Source organism: Gobio gobio, assembly GCF_949357685.1.
Source record: "Gobio gobio genome assembly, chromosome: 6".
In the NCBI taxonomy this organism is placed as follows: Eukaryota; Metazoa; Chordata; class Actinopteri; order Cypriniformes; family Gobionidae; genus Gobio; species Gobio gobio.
The window spans coordinates 3501206-3521237 of record NC_137102.1 but is presented as its reverse complement, the minus strand read 5'-3'; the positions used below and the strand labels follow the sequence as shown (position 1 = coordinate 3521237).

General features: G+C 41.1%; 1 protein-coding gene across 6 annotated transcripts in view; it reads left to right on the top strand.

Annotated features, from left to right (window-relative positions):
- Positions 1–20032, top strand: part of astn1 (astrotactin 1) — a 463883-nt gene that overhangs the window by 127749 nt on the left and 316102 nt on the right. For all 6 annotated transcript variants that reach the window (XM_079819008.1, XM_079819011.1, XM_079819007.1 and 3 more), the window contains 2 exons: positions 4650–4796; positions 11537–11704. In XM_079819008.1, the coding sequence (XP_079675134.1) occupies positions 4650–4796; positions 11537–11704 (315 nt within the window). The remainder of the gene's footprint in view (positions 1–4649; positions 4797–11536; positions 11705–20032) is intronic.

Genomic DNA, 20032 nt, shown 5'->3' with positions numbered 1-20032 from the left:
GTCTTTTATTCCCGTCGTAGTAAAATTAAAAAAGTCCTGGAAAATGGTCGCTGAAAAAGAGCGGGAACCCGGCTCCAAAAATGGAGATCCAGATTTAGCTTTTCACATACTGATATTGCCCTGTTTATTTATTGGCCATTATCACGGTTGGGCAATATATATTTTTATGATTATTATTTTTGCATGATTACAGACAAAGGGAATTTGTTCCCTTTGAAATGTCCTCCTAATGAACACTGTATGACTGTTCAGATGAACGAAATTCACAACTTGGTCTTAGTACACGATGTAGTCTAGCCAAGTTTTAAATAGGAAAAATATCAAAACTCTTTGGTAATTTTTGAGGGAGATGCTAACGGTCTAATCAGATTCAATGATCTATGCTAAGCTATGCTAAAAGTGCTAGCGCCAGACCCGGAGATCTGCTGAAGGGATTAGAAAACGGTAAAACTCAACTGTTTAACTCTAGGGGAGATGGAAAATGAGCTTATTTTTTAAAAAAAAAGTAGAGTTTTCCTTTAAAACAATTTACTGGAAAGCATAAATGCTTCACTTTTGTGTCTTTTTTTTTTTAACTGTACTCCAAATTGGACTGAGGGCCCCTGAGCAATTTTTAAGTTTAATAAGAGAATTCTTCTGAGCCTCTTTGGGGACTCCATGGACTGCCTCTGAAAATGAATGACGACTAAATGCAAGTTTACAAGTATTTAAGCACCTTAAGCTCAGCAACTCCATCTGTAGACCACCATTCAACATTAAGCAGGGTAAATGCGTCTATGTTAAGTGCTAAGAGAGCGTGTGACAAAACAGTTGGGCAGTACTGTCAGACGCTAATGGCTAAAGTCTGTCTGAAACTAATGAATTGTCCCCCAAGGAGCGCTGCATTGTGTTCTGAAGAGACCTGAACGCAAAGCTCCCTAAACTCTTGAGGAGCTGCCACTTGAATGGCGACTAACAGACAATCACTTGGATTTAATACTTTCTCCCTCTAATTACCAAATGCTTAAACCCTGTACTTGTCAAAAACACTACTAGTCAGATATGGCAGCACCAACACCTTTAATTGGACTTAAGTTAATAATAGACGTGGCTTGTGTCGCGTTTTTTTCCCTCCTAGATCCCTGCGTTAACTGGTGAGTGTGTAAGAGCAGTGTGTTGATTTTGATAGACATGTTTGCTTAAGTTTACATTAAAAAAGGTGTTAATAGGTAATATATGCTAATGGGTAAAAATAAGCATATACTGCTTTCCGAAAGAACAATATATTAAATATATATTGTATCACATATATATAAATATATCACAATCTGGCCCTTGTCAAACTCGCTCAAATCCTTACGCTTGCCCATTTTTCCTGCTTTTAACACATCAACTTTGAGGACAAAATGTTCACTTGCTGCTTAATATATCCCACCCACTAACAGAGATCATCAGTGTTATTATTCAGTTGTCATAATGTTATGCCTGATCGGTGTATATATATTTATATCATTATCATATATTTTAACCCCTACTGAAATGCTGCCATTTATCTGACTTCTTCACAGTTACAATTTTAAAGCTATATTCTAATACTTACAGAAAGGATGGAGGCCAGGGGACAAAAGACAGATTATATTCTTATCTAAAATGAATTATTTTAAATAGTTTTGCCCGTGTTAATCCTTGAAAGATGAGCAGAGGACCAAGTGCAGTATTTTTCTCCTACTGTATGTGAAAGCACCAATTTCCATAGCGTAAATCAATGACACTCCGTAACACAAGGAAACAACATCTGCCCACATCAGTGTTTCGAAATCATTTATACATATTTCTGTCAGATGCGTGCAAATGTTTGAATCAATGCTTTCCGTTTTCTTTTGATCATGTGTCTTTCATTTCATCAAAGTCATTTTTTGGATACGGGATATCTCAGATAACATCCATGATGATGTCTCAATGCTCTAATATTGCAAAACAGGGATTCCTCATTTAGTTTATGCTGTGTTGCATCATTAATGCAATGCTAAGCATTTACATCGATCTGTAATTCCTTTGTGACTCCTCTTTTTGTATACATACACTGCATATAATCCTTGTACAGTAAATGTATTTTGTATTATCATCATATGTGTGACCCTGGACCACAAAACCAGTCATAAGGGTCTTTTTTTAATTCTGAATAAATAATCTCTCCATTGATGTATGGTTTTTTTTTTGGGATAGGACAATATTTGAAAATCTGCAATCTGAGGGCATAAAAAAAAATCTCCTTTAAAGTTGTCCAAATGAAGTCCTTAGCAATGCATATTACTACTAATAATACTTTTATGATATGAAAATTGACCAAATATCTTCATGGAACATGATCTTAATATCCTAATGATTTTTGGCATAAAAGAAAAATGGATAATTTTGACCCATTCAATGTATTGTCGGCTATTGCCACAGATATACCCGTGAGACGCACGACTGGTGTTGAGCCCTTGGGTCACATATGTGTCATCTGAAATCATTCATATGTATTTCATTGCTGTTCCCATGCTATTGTTCATGTTTATCCTGAGAGTTTTAATCATTGTGTTAAGCCGCGTTTCCACCGCAGGAACTTTCCTCAGGAACTTTGGGCTGGTACTCGCTGTGTTTCGACCGCAGGGTCTAAATGACATTCGGGGTAAATATTTCCCTGTCCAAACGGCCCTGCTCGCGAGGTAGTACTTTCTCAAAGTTCGGGAACTTTCGGGGGTGGGACTTGGGCGCTGAACATGCTGATTGGTTGAGTTCAACCGGCATTTTTAAAAGTCTTGCGAGGTCCGTTCTGTGTCCAGTAAATATCAGTCTTGCTCTCTTTGTCCGATGGCGCGCGTTCATCTCAGCAATCGCACGGTCAATGTCCGTAATAGCTGATAATAACATACAGTGTCTTATTTTAAATCTAGCTTTACAAACTTTCAGAATGTGCTTTAGTATCAGTGCTCGTCTCTTTTCCGCCATTTTGTTAATGACCTCTTTAGTAAACCAATACATAACTAGCAAAAGCAGCGCTGCTTGCATCTCCTCCACTTGTTATTGTGTTGCGCAAAAATGATTCGGGGGGAGTATAATAATGATTATAATGATTCAGGAATATAATATCCGTTATATTCGTGATATTAGCCATTATATTCGAGATATTAGCCGTTATATATGTGATATTAGCCGTTATATTCGAGATATTAGCCGTTATATTCGAGATATTAGCCGTTATATTTGTGATATTAGCCGTTATATTCGAGATATTAGCCGTTATATTCGTGATATTAGCCATTATATTCGAGATATTAGCCGTTATATTTGTGATATTAGCCGTTATATTCGTGATTTTAGCCATTATATTCGAGATATTAGCCGTTATATTTGTGATATTAGCCGTTATATTCGAGATATTAGCCATTGTATTCGAGATATTAGCCGTTATATTTGTGATATTAGCCGTTATATTCGAGATATTAGCCGTTATATTCGTGATATTAGCCGTTATATTCGTGATATTAGCCGTTATATTCATGATATTAGCCGTTATATTCATGGTATTAGCCGTTATATTCATGATATTAGCCTTTATATTCGAGATATTACCTGTTATATTCGTGATATTAGCCGTTATATTCATGATATTAGCCGTTATATTCATGATATTAGCCGTTATATTCACGATATTAGCCGTTATATTCATGATATTAGCCCTTATATTCGTGATATTAGCCCTTATATTCGTGATATTAGCCCTTATATTCGTGATATTAGCCGTTATATTCACGATATTAGCCCTTATATTCGTGATATTAGCCGTTATATTCGTGATATTAGCCGTTATATTCGTGATATTAGCCGTTATATTCGTGATATTAGCCGTTATATTCGTGGTATTAGCCGTTATATTCGTGATATTAGCCGTTATATTCACAATATTAGCCGTTATATTCGTGATATTAGCCGTTATATTCACGATATTAGCAGATATTAGCTGGGAGGAGCAGTCGCACGCAGTCCTACATCACCGGACTAATTTGCCTAATCTTCCCGGTACTTTAGACCGCAGTGGAAACCAGTAGCAGGTCTGGGGGAAAAAAAGTTCCTGTAAAAAAAAGTTCCTGGTACAAATTGTTCCGGGTAATTTCAGTGGAAACGGGGCTTTAGTGAGCAATACAACTAGCAACTTGAATGTCCTCAATATCTGATCATCAGTGTTGTGTTCTCATGCAGTTGTGAATTGGTGTGTTTGTCAGCTTGTGTGTTGTTATAATACTCATACACCACCAGCAGCAGTGTCTTGTGTCTTGATTTTACACGTAGCAGATGTACAAGGAAGCACTACACCAAACCAGTTTGGATGTATTACCAAAAAAAATACCTTCATATTTAGCCATTTGCAGTATTTAGCATAAAAGCAGCAGGCTTCAAAAGGAAAAGCGTTATCTCAACACCGCATTATTGGTGCCAGATCTGCCGCCGCTTGCAGAGTTTGGCTGGCTGGTTTGATCCAGTGCTCCTTTCATGGACCACCAACCCTGATGCGGGCGGTTTTTAACTGCCTCCTTTGTGCCTTCCTGAGGTACACATAAAAATGTGAACTTTCCAGTCTTGTAGCATTGCTCTTTTATTCCTTTCTCTCTCTCTTTCTTCCACAGGTTCCCCACGGAGCCCTATCAACAAGACCACCCTGACTTTGATCAGCGTGGTGAGCTGTGTGATCGGCCTGGTCTGTGCTTCTCACCTCTCCTGTAGCCTCAACGTCAGAGTCATTCTCCACGTTCCGGAGCACCTCATTGCAGACGGTAATCTCATCAGCCGCTCCGCTTCCCGTCCGGCCCCTGAGCAGCAGGGGTCCTCAGCCCCCCCACCATTTCTACTGTATTAAAGCAAATGTCATACCCACTTCTGCCTGTCTCTAGTGAAAAGTCAAACAGATGTGTGCTGAAAGCATCAAAGAACAATCATACACGAATGCATCGTCTTTAGTACTTGGGCATCTAGTGAATGAATTTTTAAAGAATAGTATGAAACACCAACGTTTATTTTTAATTGTGACACAGAAGGTTTTCAGACACACATTCTCTCATTTGGTGTTGTCGTTGTCTGGTAGATAACCTGTAAGTTATTATGAAAGCCACACTCTCATATTGTTAAATTTACAAATATTGAAAAATTAATGACACTTGTTGGCTGATTGTAAAGCTTTTAGCTCACACTGTTACCAAGACCAGCTAGTAGTCGCTGTTCGAGTAAACCTCACTCCTCTGATCTCAAGAGACGCTCTAGCGACTGACGCCAGGGGTTGCAGCCTTTAGCCTCCTCGTATGAGTGTCCGAAACTTATGGGTTTCAAATTTCGGAAACGGGGCGGGTCGAACAGGAGGGGTTACATTGGTGCCGTGACCCGGATGGGTGTGAGGTTTAGGGGGGTGAGTGTGATGCTGCGTTCACACCAAACGCGAATAGCCCGTCAAAATCACGTCTACCGCGTCTAGTTGGACGCTTGAACATTTTGAATCCATTCGCGCGCCACAGTGATTTGGACGCGTGTATAAATCGAGCATTTGAAGTGAAATAGACGCGTGTTCAAGGCGCTCCAGGAGAAATATGTCATTAAACACCACTCTGCCTCTTTTCATTTTCATTAAAAAAATATATTAAACATTAATAGCCACACAAATGTGGTACAGGCAATTCCTACATTATCACTGCATGTATATTTAAATATCCTAAAAATAAAGTTATGAAACTTCTCTTTGCCCTCAATCACAATGCTTTGGCAGACAACAAATGATAGATTCATGACACCAAAGATCGGCCGTTAGATCTACACAAGACGAATTATATCTCATGTTTAACCACTACAGGACAGAGCCAGCGGCAAACGGCAGAAGGACTGGCAGAGGAAAGGCTGCTCTCGCCGGGGTTAATGAGCGCTGAGCGCCGCTGATCCACTGGAGCTCACAACTCCAAAAACGCAAGAATTTTTTTTTAAATAGGCGCTCTCTTTATAAATAAACCACAGTTTTGAGCTTTAAACAACTACATTCTCACCTGAAAAAGTCTTAAAACTACACTGTGTGACATAATAACAATAGTATTTTTAATTATGCTGGGTTTCTCATCACGTCACTTTACCACGTGACAGCAGCGAGCAGGCTCCTGATTGGTTAACGCGGCACAAATAGACGCCAAAGTTCAGAATTTTCAACCCGAATTCGCTTCAAACGCGCGAATGCACAAAAAGCACCAAATAAAATCCCTCGAGCAAGACGGTCGATTCGCGTGAACTGGACGTGCGAATGAGGTGGAATCGCGTCCACAGGACATCCAGACTCACGTCAACGCACCTTTATATCGACTTAACATTGAAATCACTTGCTCCAGATGCTCTATTCGTGTTTGGTGTGAACGCAGCATAACGGAGGTCAGCTAGTTGTTGCTGTGCGAGTAAACCTCATTCCTCTGATCTCAAGAGATGCTCTAGTGACTGACACTAGAGGTTGCAGCCTTTAGCCTCCTTTTATGGGATTGCACCCTCGCTAATTTGCCCTGTTTAGTAAATCTGGCCCATAACCTCTAAACTACATCATTAAAGGGTTAGTTCACCCAAAAATGAAAATTCTGTCATTAATTACTTACCCTCATGTCGTTCGACACCCGTAAGACCTCTGTTGATCTTCGGAACACAAATGAAGATATTTTAGTGTAAATCTGATGCTCTGAAAGGCCTCCATTGGCACAATGCACTTTACACTTTACACAAGACCCTTAAAAGACACTAAAGACGTAGTTACAAAGTCCATCTCACTACAGTGGTTCTACAATAACTTTATGAATCGGCGAGAATAGTTTTTGTGCGCAAAAAAACCCTAAATAACAACTTATATAGTGATGACGATTTCAAAACACGGCCTCATGAAGCTTCGAAGCGTTATGAATCAGTGAGTCGAATCATGATTCGGATCGCGTGTCAAACGGCCAAACTGCTGAAATTTGGTGATTCAAACTGCTGAATCGACTCACTGATTCATAACGCTTCGAAGCTTCATGATGCAGTGTTTTGAAATCGTCATCACTATATAAGTCGTTAGCTAGGGTTTTTTTGCGCACAAAAACTATTCTCGCCAATTCATAAAGTTATTGTAGAACCGCTGTAGTGAGATGGACTTTGTTACTACGTCTTTAGTACCTTTTAAGGGTCTTGTGTAAAGTGTAAAGTGCATTGAGCCAATGGAGGCCTTTCAGAGCATCAGATTTACACTAAAATATCTTCATTTGTGTTCTGAAGATGAACAGAGGTCTTACAGGTGTCGAACGACATGAGGGGAAGTAATTAATGACAGAATTTTCATTTTTGGGTGAACTAACCCTTTAAGGCAAAATGCTAACTTGTGAAAGAAGGTACACTACAAGTTGTTATAAAAAACGGAAAACTGTGATGTAGCATTTTGTCACGCTACATTTGGAAAAAAATGCTTGTGATTTGGAAAAAAGCAACATTATTTTGAGCTGAGCTAGGGTCACGCTATAAGAAATGTAGTTAAGTTAGTAGCGATACTGTTAGTTACTCCCCAGAACTGCACTTTGAGACACTTGTACACAACTGTAAACAACAACTAGCCACTTTCCCCAAGGGTTCTCCGTTTGTGCTTTGGACCTAAGTTACGTTTGTGTTGGATGAGCTTGTTATTGAATTTCAATGTTGCACCTGCAGTCCAAGAAAACAGGCCAGTCTCTCTTTTTCTCTCTCTCTCTCTCTCTTACTCTCTCTTACTCTCTTTCCTCTCGCTCTTTTCTCAGCTCATTGGCATTTCAGCCGCCATGTCTAGAGTTTGGCCGATATGATGGATTGTGACTGGCTTTGCTCGTCTGTCATTTTGTCTTTCATGCAGAGCTCTTTTCTATGGGGTCTGGCGCTTTAGGGTAGATTAACATTCACATAGATGTCTAAGTGGAAGAAATCTGAAAAGAGGAGACTTGAAGGATTCACAGTTCGCCTTTCGAATATGAAAAATCTGATTTAGGATGTGTCTATAACTGTCTAACAGTATCACAGAGTAAACTTTATGTGAAAGATTTGATAAAACTAGATTTTTTTTGGAATAAATTCTGTTCTTTGTGGCAAATATTCAGAGTGATAGTGTAGAATACATCACGTTTCCGGCTCAGATGTACCTTATCCACAGCATATAATACAGCATATCATTTTACTTAGATTTAGTTTAAAGAGTTAGTTCACCCAACAATTCAAATTAGCCCATGATTTACTCACCCTCAAGCCATCCTAGGTGTAAATGAGATTCTTCTTTCATACGAACACAATCAGAGTTATATTAACAAATGTCCAGGCGCTTCCTGAAACTTCCTGATGGCGCTGGCGCGTTGTTCGGCTAGCGTTCCCAGCAGGCGTTAGCTGTGCCAGAAAAGTTCAACTGTGAGACTACAGACATTTTCCTCTTTGCACAGTAATAATTGTATAGGAATATAATGTAATACAAAACTTAATATCATTCATGAAGTTGTCCCTTTGAACAGAACACAAAATGACTGTTGACAAACAGTTTTAACCGGTTTGGCACAGACTACCCAACATTGAAAGCTGAATTACAGAAAAACTACCCAGCACTGGGTAAACATATTAAAAATAACCCAATAAAATGACCCAGCATTTGGGTTAATAAAATAACCCATCATTGTTTAGAGTGTACTCTAATGAGAGTTAGTTAACATGTAATTGCAAAGTTACTTATTAGTTAGTAGAATGTCTAAAGTGGACCATCAAAATAAAGTGTTACCCAGATTTTTCATTTCTGGATGGACTGTTCCTTTAATAGTTTGAAATCATTGAGTAAGAATTCAAATCATTTTAATAATTCATAATCCCCCCATTACAGTTATTATGCTCCATGTATAGTAGATGGATGTCAAAAATTTTGTATACCATTTATAAGTCCAATTGTAGTTTCTAGTTTATGGGTCAGATTCTAAACATCAACAAAAATTGTCTGTTATGTTACTGCACTGTAACAATCACAGTGATTTTAACAGTAAAACACTGTAAAAATGCTACGGCGAAAATAAAAAGAAAAAAAAAAATTCTGTACTATGTACGGTGAATAAATATAAAAGATCTAACGTACATTTACTTTACAGTTTTTGGAAGTGAAAAAGAACGTCATTGTGTAGTTTACTGTGAAAAACCTTCCCAGAATTCCCTGCGTGACACTTCATATTTAAAGATTTTCGCTGAAATCTTAGTTTCTTCTTAGTTTTTTTTCTAATCAGTGTACATTAGGGTTTTATGTTACATCTAATGTTGTTAAATTAATGTTTTATGATGGTGTTCAGTGTGAATGACACTGTGCACATTGAAAAACTAATATCTGTGATGTACCTTTGATTTATACTGACAACCACCAATCCCAGTGGAGATGAGAGTCACATGATCAATCAAAGCTTTTAGGAGGACGATACGCCTATATTCGAGTATCGTCCTCCTAAAAGCTTGGATTCATCATGTGACTCTCATCTCCACTGGGATTGGTGGTTGTCAGTATAAATCAAAGGTACATCACAGATATTAGTATTTCAATGGCTTGATAAATTTAACATTATTTCAGTTAATGAAATAAATCGTAAATTTAACTGAATGTTTTTTTTACAGTGTACACGTAAATATTACAATATAAACCTTTAAATTATATGGTTTTGAAAAATAGACAGTAAACTAAGTGTTGTTCTGTAAAACCTAAAATGTTGCTGCCGTATTTTTTACTGGTAAAGTTCTGGTAAGCACATCTGCCATTTTTACTGTAAATTTTAAAATGTCCTCTTTTTTTTACAGTGTACATGTATTTATTACAATATAAACCTTTAAATTATATGGTTTTGAACTGTAAAATAGACAGTAAAGTGTTGTCCTGTAAAACCTAAAATGTTGCTACCTATTTTTTAAAGGTAAAGTTCTGGCAAGCACAGCTGCCGTTTTTACCATAAATTTTACAATTTCCAATTTTATTTTTACAGTGTACACGTAATTATTACAATATAAACCTTTAAATGCTATTGAACTGTAACATAGACAGTAAAGTGTTGTCCTGTAAAACCTAAAATGTTGCTACCGTTTTTTTTACTAGTAAAGTTCTGGGAAGCACAGCTGACGTTTTTACCGTAAATTTTACAGTCTCCAATTTTTTTTTTACAGTGTACACGTAATTATTACAATATAAACCTTTAAATTATATGGTTTTGAACTGTAAAATAGACAGTTAACTAAGTGGTGTCCCGTAAAACCTAAAATGTTGCTACCGTATTTTTTACTTTTAAAGTTCTGGAAAGCACAGCTGCCGTTTTTAACGTCAATTTTCCAATTTCCAATTTTTTTTTACTGTGTACTCGTAATTATTACATTATAAACCTTTAAATGATATGGTTTTGAACTGTAAAATAGACAGTAAAGTGGTGTCCCGTAAAACCTAAAATGTTGCTACCGTATTTTTTACAGGTAAAGTTCTGGCAAGCACAGCTGCCGTTTTTACCGTAAATTTTACAATTTCTAAAAAATGTTTTACAGTGTACACGTAATTATTACAATATAAACCTTTAAATTATATGATTTTGAACTGTAAAATAGACAGTAAACTAAGTGGTGTCCCGTAAAACCTAAAATCTTGCTATCGTATTTTTTACAGGTAAAGTTCTGGCAAGCACAGCTGCCGTTTTTACCGTAAATTTTACAATAAAATTTTTTTTTTTACAGTGTACTCGTAATTATTACATTACCAACCTTTAAATGATATGGTTTTGAACTATAAAATAGACAGTAAAGTGGTGTCCCGTGAAACCTAAAATGTTGCTACGGTATTTTTTACTGGTAAAGTTCTGGCAAGCTCAGCTGCCGTTTTTACCGTACATTTTTACAATTTACAATTTTTTTTTACAGTGTACTCGTAATTATTACAATATAAACCTTTAAATCATACGGTTTTGAACTGTAAAATAGACAGTAAACTAAGTGGTGTCCCGTAAAACCTAAAATCTTGCTATCGTATTTTTTACTGGTAAAGTTCTGGCAAGCTCAGCTGCCATTTTTACCGTAAATTTTACAATGTCCAATTTTTTTTTTTACAGTGTACTCGTAATTATTACAATATAAACCTTTAAATGATACGGTTTTGAACTGTAAAATAGACAGTAAACTAAGTGGTGTCCCGTAAAACCTAAAATGTTGCTACCGTATTTTTTACTTGTAAAGTTACAGTGTACACGTAATTATTACAATATAAACCTTTAAATTATACGGTTTTGAACTGTAAAATAGACAGTAAACTAAGTAGTGTCCCATAAAACCTAAAATTTTGCTACCGTATTTTTTACAGGTAAGGTTCTGGCAAGCACAGCTGCCGTTTTTACCGTAAATTGTACAATTTCCATTTTTTAATTACAGTGTGTGGTACAAGATTTCAAAGCTCACTAATAGAGTTGACTAATTTACTCGATGCAACTCTTGACAGATGTCCTGTCTGATTCTTCTCTTCCAGGCTCCAGATTCGTTCTGCTTCAGGGCAGCCAGCTGGACGCCTCAGACTGGCTGAACCCAGCCCAGGTGCTGCTGTACTACCAGCAGAACGCAAGTGGCCCCTGGGTCAATGATCTGTGTGGCCGCCGTCTCTTGGATCCCTGCGAGCACCAATGTGACCCAGATACAGGTACAACACCACCCGGACATGATTCCTTACTTCACACAGCTCATCTAGAAAGTCTGACACCAACAGGGAGACACACTCCGAGGGGGATACTTAAAAGGATAGTTCACCTTCATATCGTTCTAAACTTTTTTTTTTTTTTTGCTCTGTGGAACACAAAAGAAGATATTTCAAAAAAATGTCTGTGATACAGTAGATATCCCGCTGGGCACAGCGCACGCACATACACATATATAACACACACACACACTTACCACGCTGTTCTCCCCTCCCTCTGTTTGGTTGTCAGCAGAGCGGGTGCACACGCAGCTGATAGCCCATGGACAGTTTTACACACTACATGCTCCATTTCCCTGCAATAGTTGTTTCCCGATCACACATAGTACATCACAAACATGTTTGTCCCGTTTATGTTTTGTGGGTTTTGTGCGTTGTTTGTAGTTTGTCCCGAGTGTTTGGTCAGGACTGGCTGATGGCACTGACGAAGCCGAGTGATTGAGCGGCGCCGGCTTATGACGTCACTGTTAGCGCCATACCTGCGCAGGTTGCGCAAGTCCGGTGAAACCATGTGTGTTGTTTAGGGGGGGGGGGGACTGACAAATTAAGAAGATGTCAGTAATGTGTTATTTTGTTATGATATTGTTTTGTTTTGTGTTTTATTATGTGTTATATGGGGATTTGTGTTTAAAAATGTCTATTGTATGTGGGGAGAGTTTTGGACAAGAGATTATTTTAATGACCAAATTAATGGGATGTCCGTTGAAGGGGCGGAGTCTGGTCTACAAAAAGGGAGACCAGACTCAACACAAGTACTTGTTAACCAAGTCAAGCAGGAGCAACGGTGGTGCTGAGAGACAAATTGACAAAGCGAGTATAGTGTAGTTACCCCTTTGTGTATATTTTATATATAGATTTTTCTTCTTTATTTTTCCAGTTTGTTGTTTCTTTGATACTTTATAATTTAGGAATTTGAATTTTACACTGTATATATTTTTGCACCCTCACTCGTGGACTTTTGTATATATTCGGTGCTACAAATAAATTACACCTTGCACAACAGTGCTGTTGGGGGTAAAGCCATCATTTTTTTTCCCTCTACACACGAACCCTCACGTTACCCAAAGCAGATCCGTAGGGGTCGCTGTGTGACATTTGGTGGCAGCGGTGGGATGGCTACCCGCAAGAAGGCACCGAAAGGCAAAAGAACCCGAGGTGGATTACGTTCACAAATGAAAGCAGAAGCAGAGGAGGATTCAGTCTGGGACTCCTTAGAATCGGCGGAGGATGAAGAGGGGGCAGCATTTCCTAGAGCTTCATCTGAGGACCACATACCGCATGTTAAAACAGACGCAACAGGGTCAACATCCAGTGAAGGGCTGCTGGGCCTGATGCGTCAGTTTCTTGATGCACAGGAACAACGGGAGGAGCGGCATCGGATGGAACTGCGGGGGCTAAGAGATGTGATCATGCAGACAGTTAGGCCTGCAGAAACGCCTAGTGAGACCAGGAGCTTACGGATGGATCTTCCGACACCAGCTACTTCTAGATTTGCACCTGCGCGCCGCCCAGACACACCAGACAGTCAAGCTGCCGTCCAGCCAAGGCTAAGGAGTGAACCGCCAAGGATACCTGCCTTCCAACAGGGGGAGGACATCGAGAGTTATCTCCGGCGCTTCGAACGGCTGGCCAAGACTTGGGGGTGGCCAGAGGAAGAATGGAGCCATCGGCTGGTTCCATTGCTGACTGGACAGGCTTTGGAGGCATACTTGGCAATGGATGAGGAGCAAGCAGGAGTGTACGCTGATCTGAGGGAGGCACTCTTGGAAAAATTTAACATCTCGCCAGAGACCTACCGACAGCGATTCCGGGCATCCACGATCCCTGCTGGTGAGACCCCGACAGAGACTTACAACCGTCTGAGAACCCTCTACCGTCGGTGGGTGAGACCTGATCTCCACACTAAGGAGGAGATTGGGGAGACCATCATCTTGGAGCAGTTGCTTCGTGTGCTTCCTTATGACAGCCGAACCTGGGTGCGGGAACACGAACCGACAACAGGACTGGCAGCAGCGAAGCTGGCTCTTCAGTATTTGAATGCTCATCGCGGGAATCCACGCTCTCAACCACTCAAAGGTACTGGGTATATGAGATCAGACACTGTTGGGGCTGGAACCGTGCGAGGTCCAGCAGAAAGCATTAACAGTGGGCAAAAACCTAAAAATACAGTGAGACAAGAACTGGTGTGTTTCTATTGTCAACAGCAGGGGCACAAAGCCTCAGTGTGTCCTGTGCGAAAAGCCAAGTTGACCGGATTTTGTTATGTTCCAAGGGAAGAGGGAAAAGATAATCACTCTAGAGAGGAGAGTCAAGCTTTGTGTGAGGTAACTGTTAATGGACATTGTCTGAAAGCACTGCTGGACACTGGTAGTTCCCTGTCCCTACTAAAGCCATGCTTTGTTTCAAATGTTGACTATGCTACCACCACAACTGTCCAGTGTGTGCATGGGGATGTAAGGCAGTACCCCTGCGCTGAGGTAGTTGTGTGTGTACAAGAACAGTCATTTTTGATGAATGTTGTGATAGTTGACGACTTGCCTGCTGATATGATACTAGGCAGAGACTTACCCATACTATGTGAACTGATACAAGCCACGATGAACTCTGAAACTGTTGTTACCTTTGCCACTGTACATAAATCCTGTCCTGCTGTTACCCGGGCTCAAGCTAGAGCAGGTCTGCAGCCTCTGCCAGACTTGCACAGTAGTCTGCTGCAGGGCGGGACTAAGGGCCCCAGAAAACCACGGCGACAACGTCGGCTTGAAAAGTATCAGGGTACTCCAGTCCCGGAGACCTCAGTCGAGGGCCTCAAGGCTGATGGCTGGAAGATCCCAGAAAATATTGGGGAATTACAAAGGAAAGATGAGTCATTGAAGTCATTGTTTGAAAAAGCTGCCAGTGGGAAAGGGTCAAATCTGTGTGATGAGAAGTATGTGATTGTGAATGGTGTGTTGTACTTGCAAGCCAATGATGTTACCCGTTTAATTGTACCTAAATGTTGTAGACCCCTTGTCTTGCACCTCGCACACACTATTCCATGGGCGGGTCACTTAGGACAGCAGAAAACATACACTCGCATCAGTTCACGTTTTCATTGGCCGTCACTTTACACTGATGTACAGACATACTGCAACACATGTGCAACCTGTCAGAAAACCAGTGCTGTGTCCCAGCGAGGCCGAGCACCTTTGTACCCTCTCCCTGTTATCTCTACTCCCTTCAGGCGCATCGCCATGGATATTGTGGGACCACTTGAGAGGAGCAGTGCGGGACACCAATACATACTGGTGATATGTGACTACGCGACCAGATATCCTGAAGCTTACCCACTCCGTTCCATTACCACGACAAAGATCATCCATGCCCTTGTGCAGCTGTTCTCCAGGGTGGGAATCCCTGAAGAAATATTAACGGACAGAGGTACAAACTTCACATCGCGGCTAATGGGACAGCTTCATCGGCAGCTGGGCATAGCGGCCATCAGAACCAGCGCATACCATCCGCAGACAGACGGCTTGGTGGAACGCTTCAACGGGACATTGAAGAATATGCTGCGGAAGTTTGTGTCAGACACGGGACGTGACTGGGACAAATGGCTTCCATTTCTGTTGTTTGCCTACCGAGAAGTACCTCAGGCTTCAACGGGGTTTTCTCCTTTCGAGCTCCTATATGGCTGGCAAGTTCAAGGACCCCTCGACCTGATACGGAAGAGCTGGGAGGATCCTGCTTGCAGACAAGAGGAGAAGGGCATCGTTCAGTATGTACTGGAGATGAGGGGCCGGCTTGAACGTTATCAAGAACAGGCGGGAGAGAACCTGAAAGAAGCACAGAAAGCCCAGAAAACCTGGTACGACCAGACCGCAAGGCAGAGACAGTTACAGCCGGGACAGAAGGTACTACTTCTACTGCCAACTTCGACCAATAAGCTGCTGGCCAAATGGCAAGGACCGTACACCGTAGTGAGGAAGATGGGACCAGTGACCTACGAGATCCACCATCCAGATAAGGGTAAAGCCAAGCAGACATATCACATCAACCTGCTCAAAGAATGGAAAGAGCCACCTGTGAAGCAAGGGACAACGATGATGGTGAGAGAAGTGATGGTTGAGACAGATGAGGAACCAGAACCAGAATCCAAGGCACAGAGAGAACCAGCTGAGGTGAACATTGAGCACCTGGAGGACTCCAACAGGGTTCAGCTGCAAAGCCTTCTGGAACAGTTCCCTGCTTTGTTCTGCCAACGGCCGGGAAGAACAGAGCTAATTCACCATACAATCCACCTCACTGACCCAACACCATCAAGACAGCGACCTTACCGAGTGCCAGAAAGGCTAGTGGATCCCTTGAAAGAGGAGGTAAAGACCATGCTAGAAATGGGAGTGATTGAGCCATCCAGAAGTGAGTGGAGCAGTCCCGTAGTAATTGTCCCGAAGAAGGATGGGACGCTGCGTGTCTGTATAGACTTCCGGAAGCTGAATGCACAGTCCCGTTTCGATGCGTACCCCATGCCGCGAATTGATGATATGTTAGAGCGGATTGGACAGGCCCGATACATTACCACTCTGGACCTGTGCAAGGGGTATTGGCAGGTGCCCCTCAATCACGAATCCAGAACATATACAGCATTCAGAACACCAATGGGGTTATACCAGTTTACAGTTCTTCCCTTTGGTCTGCACGGGGCACCTGCCACATTTCAAAGACTGATGGACCATGTTCTTCAGGGATGTGAGGGTTGGGCATCCGCCTACTTGGATGACGTGGTGATCTTCAGCAACTCCTGGGGAGAACATCTGGAGCATCTGAAGGATACCCTGAGACGAATCCAAGAGGCAGGACTTACCCTCAATGTGAGGAAATGTGAGTGGGCAAGGCAGGAGACCAGTTACCTTGGGTATCACCTGGGCAATGGCAAACTGAGACCTCAAGTGGACAAAGTGGAAGCCATCCGAAGGAGCCCAAGGCCTAGAACGAAGAAGGAGATGAGATCCTTTCTAGGCCTAGTGGGTTGGTACAGAAGATTCATTCCAAACTTTGCAACCATTGCTACACCGCTTACGAACCTGCTGGCGAAAGCAGCAAGGAGCCCTATTGGATGGACCGAGGACTGTGAGGCTGCCTTCAGAATTCTCAAAGAGAAGATTTGCTCCAGCCCGGTCCTACAAAGCCCTGATTTCAAACAAGGATTCCTGGTCCAGGTAGATGCCTCAGCCACAGGAGTTGGGGCTGTCCTGGCCCAGGGGAATGTGGGAGCAGAAAATCCAGTGGTCTACATCAGCAGGAAGCTGTTGCCCAGGGAGACCAGGTACTCGACTGTGGAGAAGGAATGTCTCGCCATCAAGTGGGCCCTCGAAAGTTTAAGATATTATCTTCTAGGGAGGGAGTTTGATTTGGAGACCGACCATAGAGCACTAACGTGGATCCAGACAATGAAAGATCACAACTCCAGAGTAATGAGATGGTACCTAAGCCTCCAACCCTTCAAGTTTAATGTGCGGCACAGACCAGGGCGACAAAATGTGGTGGCCGACTACCTGTCGCGGTACCCGGACAGTACGCGGCTAAGAGAAGGGGGAGGTAATGTGATACAGTAGATATCCCGCTGGGCACAGCGCACGCACATACACATATATAACACACACACACACTTACCACGCTGTTCTCCCCTCCCTCTGTTTGGTTGTCAGCAGAGCGGGTGCACACGCAGCTGATAGCCCATGGACAGTTTTACACACTACATGCTCCATTTCCCTGCAATAGTTGTTTCCCGATCACACATAGTACATCACAAACATGTTTGTCCCGTTTATGTTTTGTGGGTTTTGTGCGTTGTTTGTAGTTTGTCCCGAGTGTTTGGTCAGGACTGGCTGATGGCACTGACGAAGCCGAGTGATTGAGCGGCGCCGGCTTATGACGTCACTGTTAGCGCCATACCTGCGCAGGTTGCGCAAGTCCGGTGAAACCATGTGTGTTGTTTAGGGGGGGGGGGACTGACAAATTAAGAAGATGTCAGTAATGTGTTATTTTGTTATGATATTGTTTTGTTTTGTGTTTTATTATGTGTTATATGGGGATTTGTGTTTAAAAATGTCTATTGTATGTGGGGAGAGTTTTGGACAAGAGATTATTTTAATGACCAAATTAATGGGATGTCCGTTGAAGGGGCGGAGTCTGGTCTACAAAAAGGGAGACCAGACTCAACACAAGTACTTGTTAACCAAGTCAAGCAGGAGCAACGGTGGTGCTGAGAGACAAATTGACAAAGCGAGTATAGTGTAGTTACCCCTTTGTGTATATTTTATATATAGATTTTTCTTCTTTATTTTTCCAGTTTGTTGTTTCTTTGATACTTTATAATTTAGGAATTTGAATTTTACACTGTATATATTTTTGCACCCTCACTCGTGGACTTTTGTATATATTCGGTGCTACAAATAAATTACACCTTGCACAACAGTGCTGTTGGGGGTAAAGCCATCATTTTTTTTCCCTCTACACACGAACCCTCACGTTACCCAAAGCAGATCCGTAGGGGTCGCTGTGTGACAATGTCACTGTGTTTTTGTCCATACGATGAAAGTCAGGGAGTCCAGTGTTGTTTAGATTGACTTTTATTGTATGGAACAACAGCTGAAACGTTCACTTCCGAGCCCAGTTCTTCAACACAGCATGATGTTTGAATGGTCCTTTCCTCAATTCCTTCCCATTTTTTTCTTCCACTTCTCTTCCTGTCCTCTCGCCTACTGTACTATAATATACTATAATGAAAATACTGTACATCTTAGATTTGTTATTTTTGGCTGAACTATCCCTTCACACTGCACTTTGGGAACTCTAAAAAAAGAAATAAAAGAAAACAGAAAAAGTGAAAAGCATACAAAAATTGGCCTTGCTTTGATTAGTCTGCATCTTTAACTAATTAATCATAAAATAATCTCTCGCTCCACCACTCCGCCTAGCGAACGAGTGCCCTTCCCCTCCGTTGTGTAAAATCAATGTGCTCAACGAACTGCAGTTGCAACGCAGCTTCCTTTAAAGAGCAGGAGGGACAGGAGAGAGGCTTAGCTCTGATTCATCTGTCGTTTCATTTGCAGATTTCTCTGAAGGTATCTCTCCTGAGTGAGCAGTATTAAGTAATGAAAGCTTAATTGAGCGAGAGCTGTGAGGACAGTAATGCTTGGCAATGAATCTTTGTAATGTAAGACTTGGGCTTATACAGCTTCAGTGACCTGGATTTGAATTATTATTTCTTCTTTTTTTTTTTTATTCTTGGCTGGGTCGTAAATTAGGCAAAGCACAGATCAAATGGAATGCCTTAACTTTAGGACATTCTGATCCAGGGAAGCATTACTATTCTAGATTCTGCTTGATTAGATTCAGAAATACTGGGTTGCAGGGTTTGAAATTAACTTTTTACATATTTATAAATATATTAAGGGTGTAACGGTACACCCGTTTTGTCCAGTTCGTTCAGAAGCGTTTCGGTATAGGACTTCCGGTATGGTGCACGTGTGTCTTTAACAGTTAACAGTCGGCTTGTATTACGCGCGAATCATACTTCAATCCGAGTTCCCACATGAACATATGAAGTATTCTGTCCATTTTGAATCATACAATTTAAACGATAAAAGCCGTTTTGCCGCTCTTTAATGTGGAGTGACTGATCACTGTATATGTGCGTGAACGCGATCATCTCGTCATAGTCAAAGAATAAACATGAATGAACATCTGAAGGTATGTTGAGGATACGTCACAATTTACTGAAACGCATCATATGTGGTGTAATCGCTCAGTGTCTCAACGGTGAAAGACGTCAATAAAACAGCTTGAGAACAATGATCACGCAGCATCACATTTACCTCAGAAGTCCTTCAGTGTCCACAGCTGTGAGTTCACTAGAGAAATCAACTCTTTCACTAAATATATGACCTATATTAGCCGTTATAGTCATTATATTATACTGAACCTGTTACTGATGTCTGGATTATTAATGTGTGTTTAAATAAATGGCATGACTGATCACTAGGGGTGTGAACCTACACTTCAACTCGATATCACGATGCATCACAATGCATTGACGATGCACTGTATCCTCAGACAATTTTGTCAGTCAGTTATATGAACTGAACCTTTAATTTTACCTACTCAAAGAAAACACGCTTCTTGAATGTATCAAACAAAAATCAAGTGTAGTCTATTTTATGTGTATCCATAGTTTCATCTTTGGCTTGTTCACTGGGGTTTTAAGGGTATTATTTGCTGTATAGAGCAAGA